Below are 15,560 nucleotides of genomic sequence, written 5' to 3' on the forward strand. Positions count from 1 at the left end.
TTTTAATACCAGAAGTAAATAAGCAGAAATGAGGATCTCTTTGTCATTGGAAATTTGTTGTTGAACTCTGAGTTGAATCGAATACGGGGTACCAGGGAGAGGGTGTACTTACCACCTTGTTTTCTTTCAGGTATTTTGCACTCGGACTGCTCTATCATTATAACAATCAAGACGCGGCTGCCGTCCAGGTGAGTTCAGAAGCATTTTAGCCTGACTTAAAAATCACTGTCATTTGACTCAGTATTATTTGGGGAAAAAAACTCACAAGTTGATAGAGACCATTTTGGCCTGACCTACAACGTTTTTACAGAATGAAAATAATACTGTTTTAGAAAGGGAATTCCTTGAGAAATGTCAGCCAAGGGTTTTCTTTTCTTTGTCTTTACATCTCTTTCAAGGACAGTGTCAAGATTGAGTTTTTGAAAATTTAAGAAAAAAACCAATTGATTTCTTACCGAGCCGTAAGGCATATGATGTCCCGGCCTTACTGGGAAATTAAGCCTGGGGATAACAGTTGGCTTGTAACTCCCACTGGTGGTGACAGTACCTGTTGTTGGCGAGCAAGCAGGGTACATCGTTCTCCCCACATCACCTGCGACAGAACGAAAGCCGATCGAGGCCGGTCCTTGCCCAGGGTCCCAGCCCTGCTCAATGCTAAGACGGGGATTTGAACCACTGCTCCAGATGGCCCTGGCAAAGATACTGCGCCGGAGATAAAATGCCCCTCGTCTCTGTCTCCTGTCTCGTCTCACCTCTCGCATCTTGTGAGGAGACATTCTCCCCTCCGTCACTGGTTACCGCTGGTATCCATGTTACAGTTTCCTCAGGGGCCTTTCTGTTTTGCTCTGTGAGTGGGCGAGAGGGTTAGCATGGTCACCGAGCGAAAGTCAGCCTTGTGACTTCAGCAAAGCCACACGTGCAGTAACATGATTGCAGGTGACCTTAAAAAAAATGGGTTTCCATCAGCACGCCCAGGGGCTTAGAGTAGGTTTGGATGTCAAGGGCAACAGTTTTATACTGTAAACGCGCAACTCCGGGAAGTACGGCTTGATGTAAGTGTAACAGTAGCATCAGCAGAGCTGTAGAGAGGGGAGGGGTTTGCAAAATCGAAGTGGTATGAAAGAAATCTTTCTATATGGCAAAGTTCTGTAAAAAAACACCAAAAATGACGTATTTCTGTGTGTGATTAGCTTATTTGGTTTGAGGAATTCGATGTTAAACTGGTACCATAAGAAAGGTTCCCATGCTGATAGCAGAATCACGGAGCTGACACTGCCAGCCCTGTTTCTCGGGCTTCTTGAGGGTGGCATGGTCCTGAAGTGCGGCACGGTGGGCCCGCGGGCCAGGGACGGGGGATGTGGTGCGGGCTGTGGGGCAGCCTCCGTCTCCCCATGTGGTTTCTGAAAGGAAGCTTTGGTTACACAGCAGGGAAGTTTCTGGATGAAATAGCAAGGGACTGTTATTATTAGCTGCTCTCATGAGCCCCCATGCGCCAGACAGAACACTAGGGGACAGAATGAGAAGTATTTTTGAAGGCCGCAGTGTCTAACTATCATAGTCCACGAGGGACTTCAAAGTTAAGGATTCCCGTGGTGGAGAAGGTGGAGACAGCCCTGGGACGGAGGCAGGTGCGTTTCTTCTTCTGTGTCGAGACGCTGTCAGTGGCCATTTATTTCACAAAGAAACATTTTTAATACATCTACCTCTTTCCGTATATTGTGTTTCCTATTTGTATTACTGCGCTGTCACAAGAAAGGAAAGAAAAAGAATCCGCGGCTTTATCTCCTTTTTTTTCTGGACCACATCTGCTACGTGGCTTTATTTCTCTGAAAACCTTAAAACTGACTTAAGCATTCAGAATTTGTCCTACCACTTTCAAGTATCAAAAGGCCAAATAAGTAAATGTGTGCTCCTCCTTAGCTAATTCTAGAAGGTATGTGACCTTCCATTTCTTTTTCTTCTTTCCTCCTCTCCAGCTCTGGGTGAACATCGTGAATGGGGACATTCATGACTCCACTCGCTCGGACCTGTACGAATATGTCGTCGACTTCCTTACCTACAGCTTAGACCAGGAACTCGTGTGGAAGTATGCCGATTGGGTCCTGCAGAAAAGTGAAGAGGTTTGTGCGTCATAAATGCCCTTTTTGTGGGGGTGGTGGCATGTGGCAAAAACGGAAAGCTTGATTTCCGGTGAGAAACAAGCCAGTAGCCTGCAGCCTCACCCGCCTGTAGTTTGCTCCCTTCTAATACCTCTCCTTGAGCCACCGGAGTGCCAGCTCTTAGGAAAGTTCGGCATCTCAGTCCTTCTGAGATGTACTGTTCTGCATGTCTGTCTGGAGCAGGCCACTTCTATAGAAAGGCAGGAAGCATAGCCAGGTCACATTCTTAGCGTCTTCTGTGTGCGTGCCCCTGTGAATCCCCACGCCCGGCCAAGGGTGGCACTTCTGTTTTTGGTGACTGTCGCCTTGCAGGGCATGGGGCCCCGCCCCATGTGGTGGCCCCGCCCCATGTGGTGGCCCCGCCCCATGTGGTGGCCCCGCCCCATGTGGTGGCCCCGCCCCATGTGGTGGCCCCGCCCCATGTGGTGGCCCCGCCCCATGTGGTGGCCCCGCCCCATGTGGTGGCCCCGCCCCATGTGGTGGCCCCGCCCCATGTGGTGGCCCCGCCCCATGTGGTGGCCCCGCCCCATGTGGTGGCCCCGCCCCATGTGGTGGCCCCGCCCCATGTGGTGGCCCCGCCCCATGTGGTGGCCCCGCCCCATGTGGTGGCCCCGCCCCATGTGGTGGCCCCGCCCCATGTGGTGGCCCCGCCCCATGTGGTGGCCCCGCCCCATGTGGTGGCCCCGCCCCATGTGGTGGCCCCGCCCCATGTGGTGGCCCCACCCTTGTCCTGTCTCTGCTCCTGGCGTGGAAGTTGTGGGTCTGGAGGAAGGAGGGAGCCCTGTGCAGGACTTGCCGTCCTGGAGGTTGAGAAGGGACAGCAGGGAGAAAGTGCCCTGAGGAAGCGCTCGGTGGCTGCTGGCTGTGGGGGGTGTGGGGGGTGTGTGTGTGTGTGCAGCAAACTCAGGACTCCTCAGTGAAGCCCCAAGATGATGGGAAAGAGATAATAACAGCATTTCGGTTCTCACCATTGAAAACATACACCTTTCCTTGGCTCCCCTTGGAGACACAGACTTAGCTTTGTGACGCAGGACCTTCATCATAAACGTCGAGTTTTCCGTATGTCGCATCTGCCATTCTACAATGTCTGCTGGCGTATGTTCTCCATGGTGCTGTCTGACCCGGAAGGTCCAAGCCCATGTGCTTCCTGGACTTTTTACTCCATCTTTACTTTGCTCTGTGCACACGCACATATGACATACAGACCCAAAGCTGTCGAAAGCTCTGGGCTCTTCCCAGTGCTGATAGATGGTATCAGCGGACTATTCCCAGAGTTCTGTGTGTCTAAGGTTGTGCTGGGCACTCAACATATGTCGTCTCTTTTAAATGCCACAACAGCGTCACGAGGTAGAGATTACAGGTGAGGAAGCCAAAGCTCAGCTTTGGAAACTTCCCCAGGGTCGTATAGTTGGTACAGCACAGACACAGATCCAGGCTTATAGAACTCAGAATTTACACTCGGGAGAGCTGTGCGGTATAGGGGTGGGTGTGTGTGTGCTTGTGTGTGTGTGTGTGTGAGTGACAGTGAGCACACATCAGTGCCCGGGGAGGAACGGCATGCGTTTACTTTCCTACTTGACCCATCAGCGTTCCCTTGGAAGATGGAATTGCCACCATTCTCCAGGCACAGGAAGGCAGTGTGGGCACTTGCTCCGGGACTGGCCTGGGATCTGCATGGATGAGCCACGTAGTGGGTGTCAGTGGGCTGAGCTCTGAGTTCACAGGATGCTCAGGACTGTACATATTCTGTCACTTACGGTTCAGCAAGGGACCATCCTTGTTCTCAGATGACCTTCATAGTACAAAGGGTAGAGCTTCTTGGGTTGTCCAAACCTGCTACCAATAAATGTTTCTTTCTTTCATTTCTGACCCTTCGAGAAGAAATTCCGGCTAGGGGTATGAAGAGGTTTCAGAGTTTAGGTCTCCCTTCCTGTCTTTGTGTCATGCTCTGGCCTTTGTCAGTGTCCCACCTTGCACTGTTTTCCTGTATCCCCATGTTTTTGTTTTTTTGCGGTTTATTTGAGAGGTGGGGGAGGGGCAGAGGGAGAGAATCTCAAGCAGGCTCCCCGCTGAGCATGGAGCCCAACACAGGGCTCAATCTCACAGCCCTGAGATCATGACCTGAGCGGAAATCAAGAGTTGGACACCTAACCGACTGAGCCACCCAGGCGCCCCCTATATCCCCATGGTTTTTCTGGTTTTTTTTTAAGATTTTATTTATTTATTTGACAGAGTGAGAGACAGCCAGCGAGAGAGGGAACACAAGCAGGGGGAGTGGGAGAGGAAGAAGCAGGCTCCCAGCGGAGGAACCTGATGTGGGGCTCGATCCCAGAACGCCGGGATCACGCCCTGAGCCGAAGGCAGACGCTTAACGACTGAGGCACCCAGGCGCCCCATATATCCCCATGTTTTTGACAATTTTACCCAAACATAAATGGGCAGTGCTCGGAATAAAGATAAGGTGGTGTCTTTGAAAAAAGTACTAGCTAAATTGCTATTCTTCTTTCAGGTCGGAGTTCAGGTTTTCACCAAGAGACCTTTGGATGAACAGCAGAGCAGTTTCAGTCCAGACAGTGTAATCACTTGCCTTAAGAAATACCCTAAAGCCCTTGTCAAGTACCTGGAACATCTCGTCACAGACAGGAGACTGCAGGTGAGTGCGTCGGACCTTAGACTAACGTGAGGGCTGCCACGTCACAGTCGTGACTTCAGAGATAGAATTGGACCAGAAAGCCTGTTGGCAGATGGTGCTAACGTAATATTTTAAATGGAGATGTTTTAATGTAGTGTTTTAAATGCCCTGCTCCCTGGAGACTTAGCCCGAACGTGTGGATGGTCTGGAGTACTGGAGGGTTCTGAAGGAGATCGCAGGGACACGCAGCCTTGTCTTTACCCTCCTCTGTTAACTGTCCTTAAGGGAAACGAGAGAAGCTGCACCTTTCTGGAAAATACCTATACCCTGGGGCCCTCACTTCTCAAATGAGAAGCGACCCTTTTATATTTTTTCTCGTGGATTTGAAGTCTACCTTCTGTGTAATGTGGTTTCTGAGATGTTTTCGATCCAGGGAGCGTGTTCTGTTAACTGCCCCCGAGACCCGGCCCCGGCTCGCCTCGCTGGCAGCCCAGCCCGGCTCTCGGGAGCACCCGCGGGCTAGGGGAGCTCCGGCCTCCCGCCTGCAAACGCCGTCTGTCTGCTTGGATCCCCGTGTCCTGCAGAAGGAGGAGTACCACACGCAGCTGGCCCTCCTCTACCTGGACGAGGTGCTGCGGCAGAGGTCCGGCGCCGACAGCGAGGCTGCAGAAGCCACAGAGGCACAGCTGAAGCTCCGGCGCCTGCTCCAGAAGTCTGATTTGTACCGAGTCCACCTGCTGATAGGTGAGGGGCAGCTCACTGTCTCCCCTTGATCCGCTTCCCCCCGCAGGGAGGGGGAGGGGCCGGTGAAGGCTCTGGCATAGCTCCTTGTCTGGAGTCCCAGGGGTGGGGGGACGGATTCCTTGAGCCTCTTTTGGCACAAAGTCAGCCTGCCTAAAGGGTGGGGCGAAGCTTCTCGGGCCTCCACCCTCTAGAAATGGACATGGGCCCTTTAGCCGAGGACACGAAGCTGCCCGGGCGGTTTGGAAGTCTGGGTATCTGTTGAGCATACCTTCATTTAAACTGCCTTATTTGGCTTTGGTGTGCTCGAATCCCAGGTCCTTCTGATGCCACCAGGGTCTGGGCGAGCCTGTGCCAGCTGGCACTGTGCCCAGCAGCCCACTCAGACTGCTGAGGCTCCGAGCCCTGAGCCCTGAGCCATAGGAAGGCGGGCAGGTATCTTGGACGGGAGCCTAGTTTTCATTTCCTTGGGGTGCAGAGTCCATGGTTTTTGTGTTGTGTAAAGCACCACAAAGCAGCACAGTGCTTACACCTGGTAGAATTAGCTAGCTTCTTGATGTATTTGACATCGTAGAATTTTCAGATTTGTCCTTGCTGGGATTAATAATGTCTTTCTCTTTAACAGCATTGACATTGTTTTTTGACCATTAACTACAGTCCGTTCTCATTATTCGCCATCATTATGTTCTATAAAGCCTCCCCACGGACACTGAACCCTGAATCCTGAGCCATTGCTCCCAGGGAAATACAGGGTCAGGTTCCTGCAAACCGCTGATCACAACATTTTCATCAACCGATCAGTACATAACCTTGTTTTATGAGTGCTTCTATTTAAAGACACCTTACTTACTAGGCATTGTTGATCTGTTAGCACTGAACTCCGAGCCAGCAGAACTCCAGCTCAGGCTGAACGAAGCTCAGCTGACACATGTTTTCTCCGTACGGCACGTCACGGCCGCCTATGCTTGGAAACACTAGGCCGCACCTCTGCACTGTGCTTGGGGCCCTTTTAAGTGGCAGTGTCACCAACAAAATGCACAAAAATGGAAAAATTGTGGCACTAAGTAAACCACAGAGAGGACTGTTTGCAGAATGAGGGCTGCCACGAGAAGGCAGCACATCGATCACCTTCCAGGACCTTGGCTGGGAACCAACGTGCATGGCAGGTGGCTTAAATTTTGTGCCACCCTGCACATGTCCGCAAATAATCATAAAAGCACCGTGACTTCTGATTTTGGGGTTACACAGGAATTTGGGCAAGCAGGCAAATTGATGAATATAGAATGTGTGAATAATGAGGACTGGCTGTCTATGCCCGGCCCAGGTCAGTATGCTTAGCGTGCATTACGACACTTTCCACACGACCCTGTGAAAGAAGTCCTATTTTTAAGAATCATTTTTATTATTATATTCTGGCCCATGTTTGCACCAAGGCAAACGTCCAGCCATGATGCTCACCAGCTCCCTGGTCACTCACAGTCGCTCTCTCTGCTTATTGGTTGGGGCCCAGGCTCTACTGGCTGTTAAATATTTTCAGTATCAATCGCGACTTAGCCATACTTTACGCTTTTCAGATCCCTTACCGTGGCTCTCGCGCTAGTCATGGTTTGTTGATTAGGCTCTCGCCCAGCTAATGCGTAGAGTACCAGACACCGCAGCGAGGGTAGAGAGGTAGACGTGATTCGGTTCTTGTCCTCAGCGTGACAGGACCTCGGGACAGGGGCTGACCAGAGCTCCATGCGGGGTGGAGGGGAGAGAGCAGGGAGAAGGTGTCTGAGCCGTCTCCAGGGTAAGTCTGGGCTTGCGGGTCAGACCAGATCGGGAGCTTGCAGGAAATGGGGTGTCTGCCAAGGCACTGTGGAAGACCACTGGAAACTCAGGGACGAGTTCTCTCCCGTCGTTAGGTGACTTGGGGGAGGTCAGCGGGCACATGGCGATAGCAGTTCTCGTGCAGCCTGAGAATCTCACGCAAACGGGATGATCAGTGTCAAGAGTGTAGGTCACTACAATGACCTTGTCTTAACTGTCTTTGCACCTCGCCGTGCCTTAAGCCCGGTAGCTACTTAGTGGTTACTTGGTGGCCGTTCCTCATGAGGATGACAGGCGTGCACGCCGCAGCCTCTGTGTTTGCTGCCCTGGCTGCCACACGTGGCAGAACCAGCCCTTGGCTGCAGGCATCTGCTGCGTTCTTCAGGCCCGAGTGTGGTCCGGCTCCAAAGGAATGCCTGTAATCTGAGGGTTAATGTTGGCCCCTGAGATCGGACTTGTCTTCTGAATAGCTTTCACGGTAGGAAAAGATCCTAGGTTATCTTCCTGTGTTATAGAGGGAGTGGGAGGCAAAGGGCCTCTACCAGGAAGACACAGCCCACTAAGGGCAGGGCCTCGGTCAGAACTTTCTGTGGTGGTGTCGTTTTCCTTACAGCCTGAAAACTTAGACTGCAGGAGAAACAAAAGAAGAGCTATAGAGTAATGCCAACAGGGATTTTTAACGATATGAACCCACACTCCTTCACATGAAATATAGCTTAAATTGGAATAAAGGGGTTCACTGCCCTTTTTTGCCAGGGAGGGTTAGCGTCTGAATTTAAATCAATGAAGTGCCTTTCTGCTGTAGTTGAAAGATCCCGTACTGGGAAAACAGGAACAATGCTGGATTAATTGGAAGCCTGCAGCCCAGCCACTCATGTTTCACCAGGGCCTACTGAGATGACGGGTCATTTGTTTTATTCAGTCGCTCAGCATTATTAAAAATGTGTATTCTGCAATTAGGCTCTGTAAGTAGGGACAGGCTTCCCTTTTGGGAACACCCAGCTCTGCAGCACGGAGGCACAGGCAAGCCTTGCGCGGACCGTCTAGATAGCCGGGTGTGCCTGCCCTTTCTTAAGTGGAGAGCACTGGGCGGGCCGGGGTGAGCTGGGGCTGGCTCTAACCGCTGGCTGCTGCTGCACAGATAGAATCCGGGGCGCGGGGCTCCCCATGGAGAGCGCCATCCTGCACGGGAAGCTGGAGGAGCATGAGGAGGCCCTACGCATCCTGGTGCACGAGCTGCGGGACTTCCCGGCGGCCGAGGACTACTGCCTGTGGCGCTCCGAGGGCAGGGACCCGCCGTACCGGCAGCGGCTCTTCCACACGCTGCTGGCCATGTACCTCCAGCCCGGCCCCGCCGCGCCCGAGCTGACCGTGGCCGCCACGGACCTCCTGAACCACCACGCAGCCGACTTCGACGCCGCCCAGGTCCTGCCGCTGCTGCCGGGCAGCTGGTCGGTGCAGCTCCTGCGCCCGTTCCTGACCGGGGCCGTCAGGAGCAGTGTGCACGCCCGCAGGACCACTCAGGTGGCTCTGGGCCTGGCCAAGTCAGAAAACCTGATCTACAAGTACGACAAGGTGAGAGCCGGGCCCTCCGGCCAAGCCGGCATCTTGACCCCTGGGGGGCCGTTTTATTTCAGGTAGTTACCTCGGGAAAATTATTCTCTGTCAGTGTTTTTCCTCTGCACCTTCAACACTTCAAATATCTGATTCCGCTCACGTAGAAACTGAGGTACGAGGCAGCAGAGGCGGGAGCTGGGCTGGCAGGTGCCGTTCTTCTGCCCTGTTAGACGGCGATGCTCGGGAGAGGCTGGCGCAGCCCGAGCACGTATCCCGTTCCGGGCAGCGACCTGCGCGGGGCAGCACGCGGTCAGTTCACCATCTCAGCTGTCTCATGCACTGTCTACGGCTATGCTCTCCATGTCACAGAAGGGGACACTGAGGCCCGGGGAAGTCACACAGCACATGGAGTCCAGACGTGGATTCCAGGCCAGCTCAGAAGCCCACATTCTTGGTCCCCGGCTAGTGAGCTGGGGCTGTGAGAACCCGTGCCACAGCCGGCGTGGCTCTTCGTGGGGTGCAGACAGCCGCCTTTCACGGTGTCCTCACATGGCAGAGAGAGGGCAAGCGCTGGTCTCTCCTCCCCTTTTTTACATTAGTCCCAGGTGTACAACACCATGATTTGGTATTTGTGTGTGTGGTGCTGTGATTGTCACAGTATGTCTGGTTGACCTCTGTCACCGCACGAAGTTACAGGCCTTTTTCTTGTGATGAGACCTTTCGAGATCTCCTCCCTTAGCAACTTTAAAATATACAATACGGTACTATTAACTGTAGACAGCATGCTCCACGGCACATCCCAGGACTTACTTATTTTATAACCGGAAGTTGGTACCTTTCGAACCCCTTCACCCGCGCCCCCGGCCTCTGGAAACCCCCAGTCTGTTCTATGAGTTGAGCTTTTTTTAGATTCTACATATTAGTCAGATCACACAGTATTTGTCTTTCTCTGTCTGAGTTATTTTACTTTGCATGACACCTTCTAGGTGCATTCATGTTGTCACCATGGCAAGATTCCCCTCCTTTTTTATGGCTGAATAGTATTCCATTGTAGAAATATACTGCATTTTCCTTATCCATCGAGGGACACCTAAGCTGTTTTCATGTCTTGGCTGTTGTGAATAATGCTGCAGTGAACATGGGGGTTAGTGTTTCTGGTTAGTGTTTTAGTTTCCTTCAGATAAATACCTAGAAGTGCGACTGCCTGATCACGTGGTAATTCTGTTGGTGCTTTTTTGAGGAAACTCCATCCTGTTCTATACCGTGGCTGCACCAGTTTGCATTCCCACCAGCAGTGCATGAAGGTTCCTTTTCTCCACATCCTGGCCCCTTCTCTTCCTCTCCTTGTAATGGCCCCAATCCCATCCTGGGGGCCCCACCCTCTTGGCCTCAGTCACCTCCCAAAGGCCCCAAATACCATCCCATTGAAAATCAGAGCTTCAACATAGGAATTTGGGAGGTAGTGGGGGATATAAACATTCAGTCCGTGACAGTCCCCAGTGTATATCCCCTTCTGGAGACTTCTCTCTTGTGAGGCCCACACTCCCGTGCAGCCAGCCCAGGGATCTTTCCAGAGCGGGAACCTGATGTGGTCCTCCCACGTGGAAGCCTTCATGACTCCCCAGGGGAGGAATGAAAGCCTGGAAGGTCCCGTCTCCCCTCCATTGACCCAGCCCTCCTCCATCTCTCCCTGCTTCCCAGGACATGTGGAACCTCCCTGATGTGACATGTTGTTTCATACTTACTGCCTTTGTACCTGCGGTTCCTTCTGAGATATTCTTAACCTTTCCCTTTGGGCCTGGTAGCTGCCGACTTAAAACCCAGCTTTAGTATTTTTTCCTTTGTGAAAACTTCATATCCCTTCAAGCAAGTAAATCCCCTCCTTTGCCCACCCACACATCCCGTGCACACATCCGTCATCGTCTCTCTTCATTATTAGACTCTGGGTTCTCTGAGGGCGGGGAACTTCACCTGTTTATCTCAGTATCCCTAGAGCCAAGCGCGGCGTCTCAAAGGTGTTGAGGACTGATGAAAACTGGGGAGTACAGGGTGACTTCACTAAGTTGTTTGATCCTGCCGGTGGGCCGGCTTGTCTGGGCTGACACCAGTGGACTGTGCAAAAGGCTTCTCATCTTGCAGAACTATAGTCCTGTTTGTCAGACAGGGTCTGAGGGGGGTACAGCCTGGTTTTGTTAGTGACCTTTAAACAAGTGAAATTATGTTTCTGAGGACCAGGCAGGACTGTGCCACTAATCAACCATATGGCTTTGACATAGTCCTTCATTTGTGCCTTACATTTCTTGTTTGCAAGTGAGAGGACCCGGGAATTGGATCACCTATACGGCCTTACTCGGCTCTGACATGATAGGCCTTGGTCAGACGCAGAACTCAGAGAACATTCGAGAGAGGGTCTGGGTAGAAATGCCTTGGCCAAGTAAGCAGCAAGTACTTTTTGTGAAATAAGAAAGCAGTTTTATAGCTTTTTTTTTTTTTTTTTTTTTTTTTACTTCTCCAGTTAGTCGGGATGTTTTTGTTTATTTTCGCCTCCAAGATTGTGTTTCGAGAGGTCGATGTGAAAGCAGTCCTCATGAGTAATAATAATCCATGGGGTAATGTGTGTCCGCTCCGGTGTAACTCTAGATGACAGGGTCCTCAGTGTTTCTTTCTTTCTTCTTTTTTTTTTTTTGCAGATGAAGTTGAAAGGAAGCTCAGTTCAGCTCTCGGACAAAAAGGTCTGCCAGATGTGCCAGAGTCCCTTTTGTGAGCCTGTGTTTGTTAGATATCCAAATGGTGGGCTCGTCCACACCCATTGTGCCGCCAGCAGACACACGAACCCCAGCTCCCCTGGCCCCGGTGCTCGGACTTGAAGAGGCCCACCCGAGGGCGCGAGGAGGACCCTGAGTTCTTTACCAAGCCTGCTGGGTGCAGAGAGCGGAAAGCCGCTGCACTAGTGTCAGCCAAGACCAAGGAGTGACATCTGGGCGCTGGGGAGACTTCAGTCAATGTGAAACAGGGGCTCTTCGCTGCTGACCACTCCACACTGAATGTATGTGGAAAATCCCGGAAACAGAGACACGTCAGGGTTCGCCCGTCCCGGGACATAGTAATCCAAAACAAATGTCTACTTCGTGAGAAAAATGAGCCGTCCCCATGCCGTCCAGACAAGCTGGACCCCCTACCCCCACCCCGGCACCCCGGTCTTCAGACATGCATTTGCACTGGAAACATTCGCTTCAGGGTGGCACAGAGGTGGACCTACACTGGGCGGGGTGGGGAGCACGGCCTTGGGGGGTTGGGGGTCTGTTTCCGGGATTACCTCGTGGGCTCTGCCTTTGCCCTTAGAAACGGCTGACCTGGGGGGTCCTTTTAGTTCCTGCCTGCTTCCCATCTGGCTCTCAACCCCTAAAGGATTCTGCCTTGTTTACCCGAGCGCCCCCTCTCGGGGAAGTCCGTATGCTTCTGGCTGCCCCGCAAGCGAGGACCCGCTGGAAAGTGCTAAAGCCCCAGGTGAGAAGCTGCTCGGCCCACGTGCAAGAGGACAGGGGACAGGAGGCCTGCGGCAGGTGAGGGCCCAGGTGTCGCCGGTCAGTTCCCGTCCTGTCACACCACCTGCTGATGTGAAACTCCACAACTGACACGTTTGACTAAAAATTGTTATTTGAAGTTCTGTCATCTCTGCAGTTTTTCTCTTCTTTAGAAATTCATCTGTCATATCCATTAGGGACATTTTTTTCCTGTTAAAATGTACCTCCAGCTGACCACTCGGGAAACGAAAAGGGAAACGTTATGAGCACAAGCCACGCAGAATATCACGAGAGGCCGGTTTTAACCTCACACCCGTAGCAGGGCAGGCAGTGGGTGACAGCTGCCCTTGCCTGTGACCGAGACGTCATCTCTCCTGCCGGGTACTTCCGCGCGCCCCGATGAGGAAGTCCAGTCAGGCTGCCTTACCTCCCAGCACTTTACATGCCTGCTCTGAGGTTTCCTGAACACACGGGAGGAGTCCCTCTTGTTCACCACAGACTGGGGATTCGTTAGGTTTCTGCCAAACAGCGCGGAGAAGCCAAAGCTGTCCTTACTTCACTGCCCTCTTTTGGATTTTTTCATTGGGATGAATGATTCTATTAGGAACTCGCACTAGACACCGTAGCCCTGCCGTGACGTGGGGAAAGCAAGCATTAGCGTGTACGTGTCGCAGGAGCGGACCCTGGAACGCAGCCTCTCTCCGTCAGCCCGAGCCTTACAGAGCGGGGGCTGAAGAACTCGTGGTCCCGTCTCGAAACAATGTTCTCCTGTACTAATAATGGTCAGTCTTCTTCTGTGATGCTGAGTGGCCCAAGAAAGCAAAGGCACCCCTGCGTTCTTCCCTAGCCGTGTCTCCATCTAAAGAATCAATAATGAAGAAATTCTCCTTGTAACTCAACCGCATACTATGTCAATGGGGACGAAGTCGAAGCCCGGTCGCGAGTCAGACCCCGTGGAGGACTGCTACGGAACGGTTATGCTACCACGCACGTTACCGTTACAGCTCGCACGATCGTGTTTCTTCCTCAGAGAACAAGTCCCCAGCGCGTGCAGTGTCGCACTGCTGAAAGCACTGTTGCACTGGACACAAAACGGGTACGATCTGGAGAGCGCCTTGTGATTGCTCATTCCCAGCTTGGGGACGCTAGTCTCCGCTCTCTCTGAACACTGGTCAATTTTTTGAAAACGTTTGTCATCCTTTAGAATGACAGGGATTAAAGTCGAGTCGTCTCCTGTGTTCAGAACTGTACCTTGCTCTCCTCTTTCTCTGACTCCCACGGGCCCTTTTCACAAATCAGAATTTTAAAATAAATACATGGTTCTTTCTAAAGGCCTGCTGTTTCGTGACTGTGGCGTTGAGTAGAACAATTAGAACATTGCTCGGTCCTTTCCGTCCCTCATTAGGTTCTGTGTAACCATTCTAGCTAAAACAGCATGAACTGAACCCAGTTGGCATTCATCTTCTGTGGGCAATACTGTTGAATTTTAGGAACTGCCGTTCCCTGTCAGGTATTAACACGTGAGTGTCCTGCATGGCGTGGAGCACTGAGCCTGAGCTCCTGCCCACGAGCTCGGTAAATGTGCTTGCTGAGGTCAGGAGTCCAGAGCGGCTTGGGTGGCCACGGGGTCGCACCATCAAACTGAGGCCTGTCACACAACGAGGGTAGCCCTCGCTTTTTGCTTGCTCCCCTATGGAAACCTTTGTCCTTGCAACTTTATCCTTCACCCCTGGTCGGGTCCCAAATACACAAGATGTACAAATGTAAACTTGTTGATTTTATTAAAATTCTTTTAATTCTTTGTTCTTTCTGTAATTTCTTTTATATAAAAATCATCTTGGCAAAGTGATGGCTTCCACCTGCACAGTACCCAGACGGAGGAGTTCTGGAACTTACTTACCCGGACCTCATGGCTCCTCCCAGCATCTGCAGCCGGCATGCAGTGGCCGCCCCTTAAATTCTTTGTTATTACTCTAGTGAATTTTAAACGCTCTACTTCTGAATGTATCTTCTGCATATTCTCAAGGCGCTCCTTGACTTTTACCTTCACGTCAGTCGTACCCTAAGGACTTTAGCAGAGGAGATTTCTGGTCACTGCTTACATACCTCACCTGGTAGCCAAATGCCCTTAAGTAAGCCTGTGGCCCTTGGATTTCCCACTCTGAACACAGTCAAGAACTAGAACTTTGTCCCCTTTTAAATTTTCCCTCATCCTTAGAATCTTGTTCCTAGGTCTTTGAGAAAGCCTGTTGAATGAATTTCATAGCACGTTCCCGTGTTCCTTTTCTCATTCTGGGCGCTGTGCCAGCCCTGAGGAGAGGCCCTGCCTGCTCTCACCCTAATCTGCACGCCAGTCAGGCTGGGAGATCCCAAGTACGTGTGGGTGATGGTAGAGTGCGGTGTCGGGCCCCATCCATATCTCCAGCTGAAGGAACTGAGGCACAGGTTGGTGGGGTGATTTTTCTTGGGAGGACAAGACCCAGAGCTCTAGCCCCACCCGCAGAGTTCCCCTCCTGGCGCTTCGCCAGCCACCAAAACCAGCAACCAACCCAGGGCTGACTGAAAGCGGTTGTGCCGCTTTCAGAAAGTCACGAAGCAACAAGTTCCATATCCTTTTCTTATTTCTGTATTATATCCTGTGGCTCATTAGCATATTAAAGATTAAAAGGAGGGGGCTCGGTCAGTTAAGCACCCAACTCGATTTCAGCTCAGGTCATGATCTCAGGGTCGTGAGACCGAGCCCCTCGTTGTGCTCTGGGCTGGATGTGGAGCCTGCTTGGGCTTCTCTCTCTCTCTCCCCCACCGCCCTCCCCACCCTGCTCACATGCTCTCTCAGAATGAATGAATGGGTGCTTAGGCTTACACACCTGACCAGAAAGGGAAAAGTGATAGATTCACGCTGCCTACCAGAATATGACAAGGCCAAGTGGCTGAGAGAGAAAAAGAGTGTTAATTGATGTCCTGAATGGGACTGTTGGTAGAAGCAAAGACTGGCGCCTGACTCCGTGAAATGGGCTGTGACTCCTGTTAGATTAATTAGATACCGACTAACACCCCATTTGCTCCTTTCAGATCGGTCAGCCTTAGCGTCTGAAATGAAAATGTACAAGAATCTAGACCATATGGACCAGAGGCCCT

At 51.9% G+C, this 15,560-nt stretch overlaps 1 protein-coding gene across 2 annotated transcripts in view; it reads left to right on the top strand.

The window, feature by feature from the left end:
- TGFBRAP1 (transforming growth factor beta receptor associated protein 1) overlaps positions 1-14,224 on the top strand; it is a 65,894-nt gene extending 51,670 nt beyond the window's left edge. For both annotated transcript variants that reach the window (XM_087863235.1, XM_045771622.2), the window contains exons 7-12: positions 131-188; positions 1,977-2,120; positions 4,669-4,812; positions 5,376-5,535; positions 8,483-8,916; positions 11,589-14,224. In XM_087863235.1, coding sequence (XP_087719361.1) covers positions 131-188; positions 1,977-2,120; positions 4,669-4,812; positions 5,376-5,535; positions 8,483-8,916; positions 11,589-11,765 — 1,117 coding nt within the window. In that variant the 3' untranslated portion in view covers positions 11,766-14,224. The remainder of the gene's footprint in view (positions 1-130; positions 189-1,976; positions 2,121-4,668; positions 4,813-5,375; positions 5,536-8,482; positions 8,917-11,588) is intronic.
- Positions 14,225-15,560: the final 1,336 nt, after the last annotated feature.

Source organism: Ursus americanus, chromosome 7, assembly GCF_024610735.1.
Source record: "Ursus americanus isolate L20-20 chromosome 7, mUrsAme1.1.p, whole genome shotgun sequence".
Classification (NCBI taxonomy): Eukaryota; Metazoa; Chordata; class Mammalia; order Carnivora; family Ursidae; genus Ursus; species Ursus americanus.